The sequence below is a fragment of the Dendrobates tinctorius genome, unplaced genomic scaffold (assembly GCF_039654945.1).
Source record: "Dendrobates tinctorius isolate UK_male_01 unplaced genomic scaffold, ASM3965494v1 ptg000143l, whole genome shotgun sequence".
NCBI lineage: Eukaryota > Metazoa > Chordata > Amphibia > Anura > Dendrobatidae > Dendrobates > Dendrobates tinctorius.
In genome coordinates, this window is record NW_027361810.1 from 17321623 (window position 1) to 17335367 (window position 13745).

A 13745-nucleotide genomic window follows, 5' to 3' on the forward strand; every position below is an offset into this window, starting at 1 on the left:
CAGTCCTGTCATACACTATCTGCAATGTTTATACAGTGTTTTCTTTTTTTTTTCTATCTCTATAGCTTCTCACAATCCAAGTTCAATACAAAATAGCTGCTGAATTCCCTGACTTGGCTTTTATATGGGTTATGACAGCCACTCCTTATTATGTGATGTCATAGCTACAAAACATTATGGGAAAGTTCACACAGTTACAATTTAAGTCATGTCATGTGAGCCTTTCTCTGGCTTATGTAAGCTTCATCTTAGTGGGCATTGTTTGTGTGAATCAAATAATTCTGCAGCGCTTTACAGATAGATCAGCACTGTCCCCATTGGGGCTCAATCTAGATTCCTTATCAGTCTGTCTTTGAAGTGTGGGAAGGAAGAAACAGTAAACTCGGGGAGAACATTCAAACTCCATGCAGATGTTGTCCTTGGTGGGATTTAAACCCAGGACCCCAGCACTGCAAAGCAACAGTGCTAACCACTGAGCCTCCGTGCTGCCCGAATTCAGAGGATCCAATGAATTTCCTAAGATTTGAGATGTATTCGATTAAAGGGAATCTGTCATCCCTTTTTTCGAATATGAGCTGCCGGCACAAACATCAGGGGCTTATCTACAGCATTCTGTAATGCTGTAGATAAGCCCCCGATGTAACCTGAAAGATAAGCAAAAAAGAGTTAGATTATACTCACCGGGGGGGCGGTCAGGTCCTATAAGTGCTGCGGTCCGGTCCGGCGCCTTCCATCTTCGTACGATGCCGTCCTCTACTTTCCTTCCTGTCGTGGCTCCGGTGCAGGCGTACTGCTGTGCCCTGTTGAGGGCAGAGCAGAATACTGCAGTGCGCAGGTGCCAGACCTCTCCTGGTGCCTGCGCGCTGCAGGACTCTTCTCTGCCCTCAACAGGGTAGAGCAGGGCGCCTGCGCAGGAGTCGCGACGGGAAGGGAAGAAGAGGCTGAAGAGGATGTTATCGTTAAAAGAAAGGAGGCGCCGGACCGAACCGTGACACCAATCAGACCGGACCACCCCCCCAGGTGAGTATAATCTAACTCTTTTTTCTTATCTTTCAGGTTACACTGTTTTTGCCGGCAGCTCATATTCGAAAAAAGGGGTGACAGATTCCCTTTAACATTGAATCAATATTGTCATCTCTGATAGACATCTCCCAACAGTGTATGGCAAAAACATGGTTGGTCATTACGTGTCACATATCTTGGGACATATCAAGTCAAGAGGAAAGGTGAAAGCGGACATATAAGCAGCTGTACTATGTATACCTAGTGTGAATACGGCTGCAATATCTCACTGATTAACGATTTCTTAATAATCAAACAATGTAGTATCAAAGACTCCTTCAGCTCTGCCAGCCTCCGTAGTATCTGATATGAAAGCCCCCATTATTTTTCAGATCTTTCCGGAGTCACGGTATCTGGGAGGCTGCATGTACGGGGAGTGAATCCATATTCTTGTATTGCTGATTAATCACTGATGAATTGTGGCTGACAAGTTTATAATCTCGTTCACCTCCAGCCTCGTTATATTCACGGGCCAGAGGCGACAGAAGTGTAAACATAATTATTCACTTACTCAAACGCAAATTGATTTTTGTATTATTAACATTCAATCTCCTATTCTCTTTACCAATCGGGGTCTGTGATGTGCAAATGATTATGTTACAGGTGTGAATTCATATTCATGCTAAAACAGAGTCACTTTTTGGAGCCAATTTGTGCTTCATTTGTATAAAGGAGATACAATAACTATACATATTTTTTTCGCGCTTAGCGTAAAATGTTGCTTTTTTTTCAGAAAATCTGCTGCCAAAAATTAAAAAAAAAATGAAAATGTAGCTGTGCAAGGAAAGTGGATGCGATTTAATGAAAAGTCATCCTCATTGCGCGTCTAGAAATGTTGTTAAACTTTTCTTTTTTTTTCTCTATTGGCTTTTGAGAGTCGGAAAAAAAAATCGCATGTGAAAAATGCATATGAAGGGAATGAGTAATAGATGAACTTTAAGGGCTCGTGCACATGGCCGTTTTTTTCAGTCCAAGTACAATCCGACAAACCATCAGATGTCTCCCGGACCAATATTATGCTATAAGGTCATGCACATGACCGATTTTTTTCTCACACTGAGCCGGCCCGAGGAAAATAATCGCCCGAGTTTGATCGAATATTCGGATTACCATTGGCCATAGAAGTCGGAGTGCGTGAAAACCATCTGACTGCATTCGGATAACATCTGCATGCAGTCTTATTTCCAAGCATTGACACAATGCAGAAGATGGAGTCATTTTTTTTCTCCATCTTCTCATCTGAGAAAATCGGATCATACTATGATCAGAGTTTGATCAGAGTAAGATTTGCATAATCGACCCGATTCTCTCTGCTGAGACAATGCACGGTCGTCTGCACCTAGCCTTAGACAAATGAAGAGCTGTAGTCCCTGATCATAGATATATTATACTGGGGTAGATGTGAAAAGTAATTAAAAATAAAGGAAACAAAAATGGATCTTGTCATTACCCAAAGATTCCAAAAACTTTTTAATGATTTAGAAAACTTTAATATAAGTATCTATCTATCTATATATAGATATATCTTTGGTTTTCTGGAAATCCAAATATCCAGTGCTTATATATGACTCCCCGAGGGCATTAGGGCCAGAAAATAAAGCCGCGTCCACATCTAAAGATATGTATCTACTGCAAGTCAATTGAAACATCTTCTAGCGTGCAGTCTCCATACTCCTTCACCGCCGAACACGGCATCTTGGTCCTGAGCGGCTGTACGGTAAGACACATGACATATCACTTGTTTAACAACACAGCCTCGAATCTCGTGGACCATGAAGCCCGACTAGTGGTATTAATAATGCATTATTCATGGCGTAAAGTCGCTGCCTGTTTGTGATTCATACGCCTGTCATAATTTGTCACCAGTGTGTTGTACAGAAGTTAAAAAAAAACCTCCCCGCCACCTGTTACCTTACTCCCTCAAAGTAATTCCCTCTTACTGTACATCTGGAGCAGGAGAAACTTCCACAGATTGGTAGATTAATGCACCCAGCTTCAGAGACATGGGAAATTTCTATTTATAACAGCGCATCACTTAAAGAAAGATGAATTAAGAACGGACTCACAAAGTAAAGTCAAGTTTGCCATAATGGATGTTAAGTGCTCTTTTTTCCCCCTTATAGTTGGCGAGAAAAAAATTCTGTCGGGGAAACAATTTGTATCAGTAACCGGGAGTAAATAACTCCGGGAACATGAGAACAAGAAGTGAACAGAACGCCACAAGTTTGGAAGAAGACGTTGCTCTTAATTCTAATAAATATTTACCTAGAGCGGACGCCGTACAGGTTCCTCCGTTCAGGCAGTAATTGCTACAGTGGTTCATTTCGCATCGCTCTCCTGAGAAACTGGGCCAGCAATGGCATCTTAGAATGCCCTTCTCATTGATAATGCATCTGCCTCCATTTTCGCAAGTCAGTTTGCATAAGTCATCTATGGTGTGACCAAAAGAAAATGCATTGTATCAAGTTCTACACAACATATGATATGAAATGCTGGAGCTGACAATGCATAAAGAGTACTGGGGTAGAAAAACTCTGAACTGTATGGGTGGAAACACACATGCACTTTTTTGACAAAAGTAGATCCAACAGGAACAAGAAGGAAAAAAATCTTTCTTTAGAATTTTCATTTTATTTTAATCTACTCTTAGATTTAGTTTTCACTCAACGGCATCAAAAACTACACCAAAAAGATCTACATTAACTGCATATGTGCGATTCCAACCTCATAGAGCTACTATTTTACGTACTTACCAACATTACTCTTTGGGACCTTTCAGTTTACACTCGGTTGGACATGGGAACATCCCATTACCCCCATGATCACCGATAAAACAGGCAAAAAAATGCTCACATTGGGTAGTGTTTTCAGGACCCCCTTCCTTTCTAAAATGGTTTCCAAAAAACTGGACATTTCTGGCAATTCTGGGGCTTTTGGCAGCTATGATAGCATTTTTCTCTACTATACTGCATAAAGCCTTTGATTTTAAACTAGGTTTCTTTTGGTTGGATTCTGAAATCAAGACTATCTCCATTGGAGGAGATAATCTATGGATCAGGGCAAAATTCTTCACATGTTACTGGGAAGAAGCACTAATATTTCTGAAAAATATTAAAATTTGAGAGTCTTCCATGGTTGACACTTTTTAATAGCTAACTGAAAAGATGGTAACAAATTGCAAGCTTTCGAGACTATTTAGGTCTCTGCATCAGGCATCAGTAAAGTGGGCACCATTACTGAGCAAGTTTCTGGATGGGTAGAGGGTGTTCTTAAACCCCTGGTAAAGGAGACACCCAGCTATGTAGTGTCAGGACACAACTGACCTAATTAATAAAGTAGCAGCAATAGGTCCTCTACCAGAAGGAACCATCCTGTCCACCATGGATGTGGAACCTTTGTACTCTAATATCCAACACCCAGATGGATTAAATGCCTGCAAATTATTCATGGAAAATTCAAGAATTGATGCTTATCAAATTCGAAGTAGTTGTGGGTGAGAATGACTGTTGTAACAACACACTGTATCGCTACAAGAGACTGGTACAGAAATGAGAAGTAAAATGGCTCCACATTATGCAAATCTTTTCATGGCCAAGCTTGAAAGTGACTTTTGGTCCTCATGTCCCATCAGGCCTCTGGCCTATCGCCGTTACATTGACGATATTTTAATCATCTGGACAGAGTCTGAGCAACAGCTAAAAACATTCCATCAGTTTAAGCAATTTCATCCCACCATCAACTTAACACTCAACTACTCCTGTGCTGAAATTAACTTTGTGGACACCGTCATGAAGCTACAGAACAATTAAATAGAGATGTCCCTGTACACGTAGCTAATTCATTGTCCAACATACCTTAGATGGAACAGTTTCCATCCAAAACACATAAAAAACTCTATAGCCTACAGCTAAGCCATCAGATACAATCCTACATGTTCCAACCCAATGGATAGAGACAAACACCTTGGTGGCGCCAGAAAGACTTTTTTGAACCAGGGCTACCATCCAAGAACAACTGAAAACTAAAGTACAAGAGTCACCAGAATGTCAAGGAATCATCTCCTACATTATAAAACTAAGCAAGAAAGCAACTGGGTGCCTCTAGTAATCACGTATAATCCAAATCTGGAGGTGCTAAGGGGAGTGGCACAAAAACTGTAACCTTTATTACAAAAAAGATGCCCAATTGTAATCTATATTTCCACATCCCACACTTCTGTGTTTTAGGCAGCCCCCAAATGTAAGAAGTATCAATGTCAGAAGGTCTCTGTTCTCTTCGATAGCTACAGGAACCTTTCCCTTCAACCGAAATAATATAAAACTGGCCCATTTATAATGACCACGGACAAGATAAAGCTCCGCCAACTCACATCAGGACTACAAGATCCCAAACACTTTCAGCTGCATCACATCTAAGGTGGTGTACTTGTCTTATCTATTGCATTATTCCTGTGTCCTCTTGTGTATAAATATGTGACTCTTCAGATTTTGTGTTATTCTATGCCTGGTGAAGAGAATTAAGTAGTTTTGAAATCTTGCAATTTGTTACCATCTGTTCAGGTAGCTTTTAAAAGGTGTTAACCACTGGGGACTCTCAAATATTAATATTTTTCTATCTACTGGCTAACACAGTACAAAGATATATATTTTTCCTGTACTAATATTTCAGAACACTTATGGTTGCATAGTATGGAGCTATATGGACTACATGTGTCTCCATAAAGGCTATGTCCTCTATGGTGCCGGTAAGGATATACCGGCATTTTATGTAATACACATTTATTTTTTGTTCAGACATCTCTTTTAAAGCTCTGGTTATAGAATGTTATCTTATGTAATAAAAAATATATATAAACTGAAAATTCAATTCAGTCTTTTTTTTCTAATTCTCGCTGTTTATGAAAAAGGTTTTGTGAAAGTCAAAATTTGCTGCCAAGATAACTCCCGTCGGGGTTGTTCGGTAGGTCTTTACTATGAACTACTACCATTTGTGTACATGTGAAGTGCACACATATTCATAATATTGCCATGGAACCACTTATCCAATTATTCTCCATCAACTGCACCAAAAATTTCATTTTATACTTGTAATTCAGGGAAACTGATGCAAGAACCAACAAGACTGCATGGGAATTAATTACAGATAATAATTAAAGCATTAACCCTAACCTGCATAATTTGGGTCTGAACATGATCCATTAATTAAAACTTTTCCTTCTGGACACCCACAGGTTGCCCCTGTGGGGTTGAGCAAACAGATGAAGTCACATTTTAAATCCAGACACGGATTCGGCACTGTCAGGAAAGAAAAAAAAAACAGTCATTATAAGAGATAGAATTCCAAACAGAGCAAAGAAACGTTGCCAGCTTTTTCCGAATTCAGCTTCCTTCTACCACAGATGAAGAAACCACTTTGAACCTCTTAAAAAGAATCTTCCACCTGATTGAGCGTGTTATCCTGGCCATATAACGGGATAGCGAATAGTTTCTCTTCTCTGTTGCAAAGATATTATCTTTAAAGTTTAGGCTATAATTTACAGTTAGGTCCATATATATTTGGACAGAGACAACATTTTCTAATTTTGGTTCTACACATTACCACAATGAATTTTAAACAAAACAATTCAGACTTTCAGCTTTCATTTGAGGGTATCCACATTAAAATTGGATGAAGGGTTTAGGAGTTTCAGCTCCTTAACATGTGCCACCCAGTTTTTAAAGGGACCAAAAGTAATTGGACAATTGACTCCAAGGCTATTTCATGGAAAGGTGTGGGCAATCCCTTCATTATGTCATTCTCAATTAAGAAGATAAAAGGTCTGGAGTTGATTGGAGGTGTGGTGCTTGCATTTGTAAGGTTTTGCTGTGAAGGAAACATGCGGTCAAAGGAGCTCTCCATGCAGGTGAAACAAGCCATCCTTAAGCTGCAAAAACAGAAAAAACCCATCCGAGAAATTGCTACAACATTAGGAGTGGCAAAATCTACAGTTTGGTACATCCTGAGAAAGAAAGAAAGCACTGGTGAACTCATCAATGCAAAAAGACCTGGGCGCCCCCGGAAGACAACAGTGGTGGATGATCACAGAATAATCTCCATGGTTAAGAGAAACCCCTTCACAACAGCCAACCAAGTGACCAACACTCTCCAGGAGGTAGGCGTATCAATATCCAACTCTACCATAAAGAGAAGACTGCATGAAAGTAAATACAGAGGGTTCACTGCACGGTGCAAGACACTTTTCAACCAAGTACTAGAAATGAACATTTTATTTACAATTATTTAATCTGTCCAATTACTTTTGGTGCCTTTAAAAACAGGGTGGCACATGTTAAGGAGCTGAAACTCCTAAACCCTTCATCCAATTTTAATGTGGATACCCTCAAATGAAAGCTGAAAGTCTGAACTTCAACTGCATCTGAATTGTTTTGTTTAAAATTCATTGTGGTAATGTCTAGAACCAAAACTAGAAAAATGTTGTGTCTGTCCAAATATATATGGACCTAACTGTATATGCCCAACACTGGGCGTTGCCATAGATTTGACTTTTGGGGCTTGTAATTTGTCCCCTGCATGACAACAACCAATCATAAGCTTTCAGCAACATACAGTGTGAAAAAACACGCACCCAAATAATGTTAAACAGGCTTTTCCCGTGTGAGACGTAGTGATAGACAGTCTGCACAGATTTTACAAATTAATTGAGAGTTTTAAGAATGAAAGATCAGTCCAGGAGGAGAAAGGATGGGATATATTATAAAGTTGAGTGTACTATTGATTTACAAAAAATCAAAATAAATAAAATGACGGTTAGTCTTTAAGGTCTTATATAGAACCATATGGCCTTCTTGCATAGCTCCACTGTTCCGTTGGGTGCCATATGTACAGAGATAATCTTGCAAGATTCAGTTCACTTTCCTACTATCTTAATACCCTATTCAGGGCACAGTGACTAAGTGACTCTTCCTAAGTACCAAACACCTAAAATATTGCCCCTTGCAAGCATATTCTGTACATAGGAGCTTTAAGGAGTTTAAAAAAAAGAACCAGCCTGTGCATAACATAGATGGCTCATCACTATTAATTGTTCTTCCATGTTATGCTTCCTTAATCCTGTGGGAGCGCTACAGCAGAATGCAACATTTGCTGTCAGGTTCATCCACAGATTACGTCTGATTCTTGCAATTCACAATGCTAAGAGGACGATTCATTAAAGTGTTTTTACCAGTTTTCTGAAAATTCGCTAAATGTTTGTACAACGTAAAGTTGTGCAAAACTTGTGACTTTTCATAGAGTTTTCTTGCCTGTCCCGGACAGCTCTGCCAAGGTAGACGAAACATGGGTGGTATGGGACGTGGCGGCGCTCACCTGTCAAATTCATCAAAAGTCACGGGACTTTAGTAACTTTTGCCAGATTTGTAACTTCAGTCCCTGACTTGAGTAGCATTTCTGTAAATGTGCATATAGGCACATGCCAACAAGAAGATGTGGAGTATTAGTTAAGTCCCACCATATCCCTTCATAAAGACTGATGTGTATAATGCGAGTCTTAATAAATCAGTCACTAAGATTACATGCTGTTGTTTTATTTTCAAGGGAACCTTCTAAAAACATTTCTTAGCAGCTATGGTCAGAAAATTGTGCAAACAAAAAGCTGCATGGTGCCACTTGGGCCACGTGGTCTTTTACCCTCCTGGCTTCATGCCTGACATGTAGCCTGTAAATAATAACCACACAGATCTACTCAGGTTTTTGCTTCCCTATAATAGCAATACTTACAATAAGGCTGCTTGTAGTGATGCGCAATTAGGACGCTTTTTGCTTTTTCCACATTTAGGTTTAGATACTCCATGGCGCCATTCCCAAACTTCTGTATCCTAAATGCACCATTTTTTAGACCAGCTCCATAAATATAGTCCTCAAATATATCGATTCTGTGAGGGTACATCAGTCCTTAGGGAGAAGAAGAGAAATAATTCAGCCACCGGAGCTGTTTATTAGGAACATAAATCCGGACGGGGCTCTGACCAGAGTATGATGTATGTGGATGTTTGGTAAAATGTTTTACAACTCGGCCGTCACTCCATTATGTTTTATAACCTCCCGGAGAACAACCTGCTTCAGATGTTGAGACCTTCAAGGTCTACACTTCTATATCCTCTTGTGTTTGTAGAACAGGAGTGTATCCCTAACTTGGTACTTTATTGAAAAATATTGAATTTTATTTATTTTGTTTTTCATTATTTTCATCCTATTCCGGTTTATCTAGCAGTATTTTGGAATTTTCCCTCTTGCATGGAAAGCAGGAAAAATAGGTCCATACTTAATGTGACATGCAAAGAAAGAGTAGCTCCAGTGCCGATTCTGGTGGTTCCTGCATATCCTGCTCTGATGACAACTTGTTGATCATTCCCATCACCACTGCAGCCAATCACTGGCTTCAGCAGTCACATGCAATACATACATATGTCACAGATGAAGCCAGTGATTGGCTGCTGGACAGACACATAATATCAGAGCAGTATCCAAGGTTTAAGTAATAAAATTCTTAAAAGTCTTAATTTTTTAACACTCCCTGCTCTTGGTTACATTTGGAAAAATTCCCCCCAAAACTCTTTAATTGCTGTGATTTAGCGTTCCTGCCCCTTGATGTAACTTTAGCAAACTCTCATTAACAGGTTGGTGTAAATTTTCATTCACTGTTGGCAAACAGTTACTTAAAATAGTAATACAATCCAAAGTATATTAAAAAAAAATAAAGGAAAAAGAGGCCAGATTCTTTTAGTGTGGATGCCTGCGATCCACGCCACTGCAAGGCGCTCAACTTAACAGGAGAAAAGAAAGATGATTCAGCTTCCAATTCAAAAGTCCAAGAGCATATTGTAAGTATTTTATTATCAAAGTTAAAATATGGCAACAAAAAGTAAAAATATATGAAAAAACACACTGGCAATCCAGAAGTGTGAGGGGGGACATGGGGAACTAATACCAGACGCGTTTCGAACTCAACCTGCATTCTTAAACTTGGTTTGAAACCAAACCATCCAAGCCAAGTTTAAGAACACAGGTTGCGTTCGAAACGCGTCTGGTGTTGGTATTTGTTCCACATATCCCCCTCACACCTCCAGATTGTCGGTGTGTTTTTCTATATATGATTTCTTTTTCATGCCACATTTTAAGTTTGATAATAAAGTGCTTACATTTTTAATACAATCTTGGATTTTGAATTGGAAGCTGGATAGTCTTTATTTTCTCCTATATTAAGAAGTGGCATAACTTTACTGTGACTGTGGTAACTCAAGTTTGATAAGTGGGTGGGAATTTCCTGCTTTGATGAATTTTCTCAGCGAAACATATCACTGAGTCTTCTGCCCACCCCCTCCAAAGACAATAGATACTGCAGCTGCATCCCCCTCCTCCTTTTCTTCTATTTATTATATTGCTCTGGAAGCTTTCTGTGGTTACTGAATATACTTACAAGACTAACAGACGTGGAATTAGGAAACCAGAAGGAAACCAGTAAGCAACATGCTACACAGCAAATAGTATAATTGAATATTGATCGAAGACTTTTTTTTATAATAGTCACCTAACACAGCCCAATGAACCATTTCACATGATATTAGTAGGTCACAGAAGCAGAGCCTGTGCATATTTGGGAGTAGGATGTATTTTATTTCTAGATTCATAAGTCAGGTCACCCCTGCAGTCATTTCTCAGCCATTGATCAACTGCAGTCTCCACATTTTTTCACTTAGAGAGAACATGAAGGCTGCCGTCACTTCATGCCCCATTGATGTTGATGCCTGAAATAGACGGGCTACAAAAAAAAAAAAAAGAGTGCCAAGAACGGTTTTGGTCCAGGAGGTGAAAATAAGATTTTTTTTTATCCCACCCTGTGCACCACTGAGAATATCTGTTAACGTAGTGAAAAAACCCTTTAAGGCCTTGCCGTTCACAAGAATGAGTATACATGCCGTAGACATGTCGGTAAGTTTATTTCAAACTTGGCAAAGTATCTTTGGTGACAGTCAAAAGAGAAGAAGGTTCAGCAGCACGAAATAAAGGCACGTGCAAAATATCTCCGAAAAAAAAATAGAGAAATAATTATCTTTATTAACAACATATTATACGCCAAAAACAGACATATTTTAAAAACACCAAAAAAGTACAACAAATGGAACATGGAGCAGCATAGCTAACTCATGCTAAAGCCGACATGGTACCGCATGGACCAATGTGATATAAATGGAATAACGGCATTCTCAGCTTTGTGACAGGAAAATTCGAACTGAGAATGCCGATGCCATTGTTCCTGTGATGGTGTGATATGCTATGAGGATGTCATTTTTTGTATATTCCTATTTTTCTATTTCAGTTATTTTCACAGTGTTTTTCTTATTACATTGTAAGTCTACAGCCTCACTGTATCTGTCTCTTGATGACCCCCCTGTAGTGCATTAATCCCTAAGGCCCTTTGTTCTCCTCTGGGGGCCTGGAAACCACACCAACTTGTTTGACTTTCCCTGGACAAGGAAGGGGGTGGAGAAAGAACAGGAGCTGGGCAAGTCAGTTCCGGTGTGGACAGGATCATGTAAAGACTGCATTTCGGAGAGAAGGACCCATTTTATCCTCTGGTGCTAGAGTTTTGGAATCTTGCTTCCCTGGACATTTTATCCTGTTTCTGGACTATCTTATCCTTTGTGTGGTGGACTGAATATGGACCTTTTCGTATTTTTGCCTGAATAAAGGTCTTGGAAATGTTCACTCTTCGCTTGCTATGTTGATTGTGTGATACCAGAGAAGGACCCCGTGACAGTTCCATTTATCTTATTTGCATCGGTTTTTGAGCACTCTTATGATTATTCACAGTGTCTGCCATAAAATAGGCATTAAGGTATCATTGGTGACAATTTGCAGAACACCAGGAACACATTGATGCCCTCTGATCCCGAGAACAGTGTTCTAAAATGATCTGTTGGAACTTAGTGGTGGCTGTTGATGGATGACGCCGCTCCATTTTTTGTCAATAAAGTAAAGGCGAGCGTTCGACCAAAATTCGAATTTGCTTGTTTACATGGAATTTACTGGGATATTTAGTTGAAAGAGAAGTTACTCTCTGCAAATATAATATATCTCTAGACCCCAGATGATATTAAAAGGGATGTATAAACAAAATTAAAAATAACCTTATACACCTCTCTGCTCAATTCTCCAACCCTTCCATAACTTGCCATCACTTATCCAGTCCTCGCCACATCTTCTTCTTCCATTCACGCTGAAATCCTCATCAGAGCTGGAAGTCCCAACCTAGCATGACAGACCAGGAGGGTTCTGCTCATTTGCGAGAAAGGTTACAGTGTCATGACGTCACGCTATGAACTGTGACCTTACACGTGCTCTTCCTGGCCTCGTTAATGCCGGAATTCATGGACTGGTGGGAAAGGCGCAAGGATTTCTGCGCAAGTGATGATGATCAAAAGATGCCCCGAGGACCCGACACGTGATGGTGTGAAGTGGAGAAGTCAGAGACGTGATTGGTAAAGAGAATATAAAGACTTTTTTGTAAGACATTCTGACAGCCCTTTACGAATCAGATCAATGGCAGCCTGCAGCCGCTATCTTGCGGGATCTGAGTGAAAGCGAAAAACAAAAAATCTTGGCATTTTGGCAAGTGTGGATTTTTGTAAAATTTAAGTAGAGCTAAATTCCACTGGAATATAGCCGCTCATCTGTCCTATAAAGAGATCATATCCTAAGAATAACAAATAACTTGTCAACTTGGGAATAACCTTTTCTTTGTGGTCAAGAGTTTTGATTAGGAGCTGACAAAGCGTAAAGTCGGTAAAGTCAATATTTGGATAATTTGAGCATTTTCACTAAGGCTGAGTACTTACCATGCTTACTTCGGACAACCATGGCTAAATCAGAACCATCTAGCCGGATTGTGCCGATGACGGAGAGTTCAAAGTCTGCCCAGTAAAGGCGTTGACCGAAATGATCGACAACGAGACCTAAACGAAAAAGAGATGGGAATTAATTTCTGCTCTTTCGCAAACTTTTATTTTTTAAAGATGCTTTGTTTGTATCACATGGAATTAAAATAGTTATTTAGAACAGAACGAATTTGGGGGAAAGAGAGAATGAATTCCAGGTCACAGCGGGCAGTTTGCAATCCGTTAAGTTATGCACATTGCTCTCCACTTGGCTGCATCATCCAAGCTTGTTGAGCAGCAAATTGCATTTGTTTTATTTTTCTGTTCAGAAAGAATTTTTCGTTTGATCTCCTGTAAATCCAGTGAACGGCGGGCTCTTAATAACGAAACATAAGCTGTTTGTATTCAATGAGATTTCTGCAATGGCCGGATGCGAAGCTGTGTGTTCAAAAACTTAAAGTCGGCATCCTTCCTGATAATGGCTTTATCCAAAACAAATTCTTCTGGATCTACTTGAAGCCTGCCTCGACTTACAGGAAACAAAATATACTGGTGGAAGTATCAAAACATAATGTTTTTATGCAAAGGAGAAGTCAAAATTACCACCGTGCTTATCCACTTTAATCAGGGGCCATTTTAAATATCCACTCCATTCCGATGGGTAATGGCCTTGGAATTGCTCAGAAAGTCATTTTTAATGAAAAGCAGCAGTGATCCTGCCATCATTGCAGTTCAACTCATAGGACTCAA

The 13745-nt window shown here is 39.7% G+C and overlaps 1 protein-coding gene across 1 annotated transcript in view; it reads right to left on the reverse strand.

The window, feature by feature from the left end:
* The window catches only part of LRP1B (LDL receptor related protein 1B), a 1871059-nt gene that overhangs the window by 60475 nt on the left and 1796839 nt on the right, over positions 1–13745 (reverse strand). Inside the window, exons 80-83 of the mRNA XM_073545568.1 lie at positions 12957–13073; positions 8839–9012; positions 6231–6356; positions 3328–3492 (exon numbers count right to left, since the gene is read on the reverse strand). Coding sequence (XP_073401669.1) covers positions 3328–3492; positions 6231–6356; positions 8839–9012; positions 12957–13073 — 582 coding nt within the window. The remainder of the gene's footprint in view (positions 1–3327; positions 3493–6230; positions 6357–8838; positions 9013–12956; positions 13074–13745) is intronic.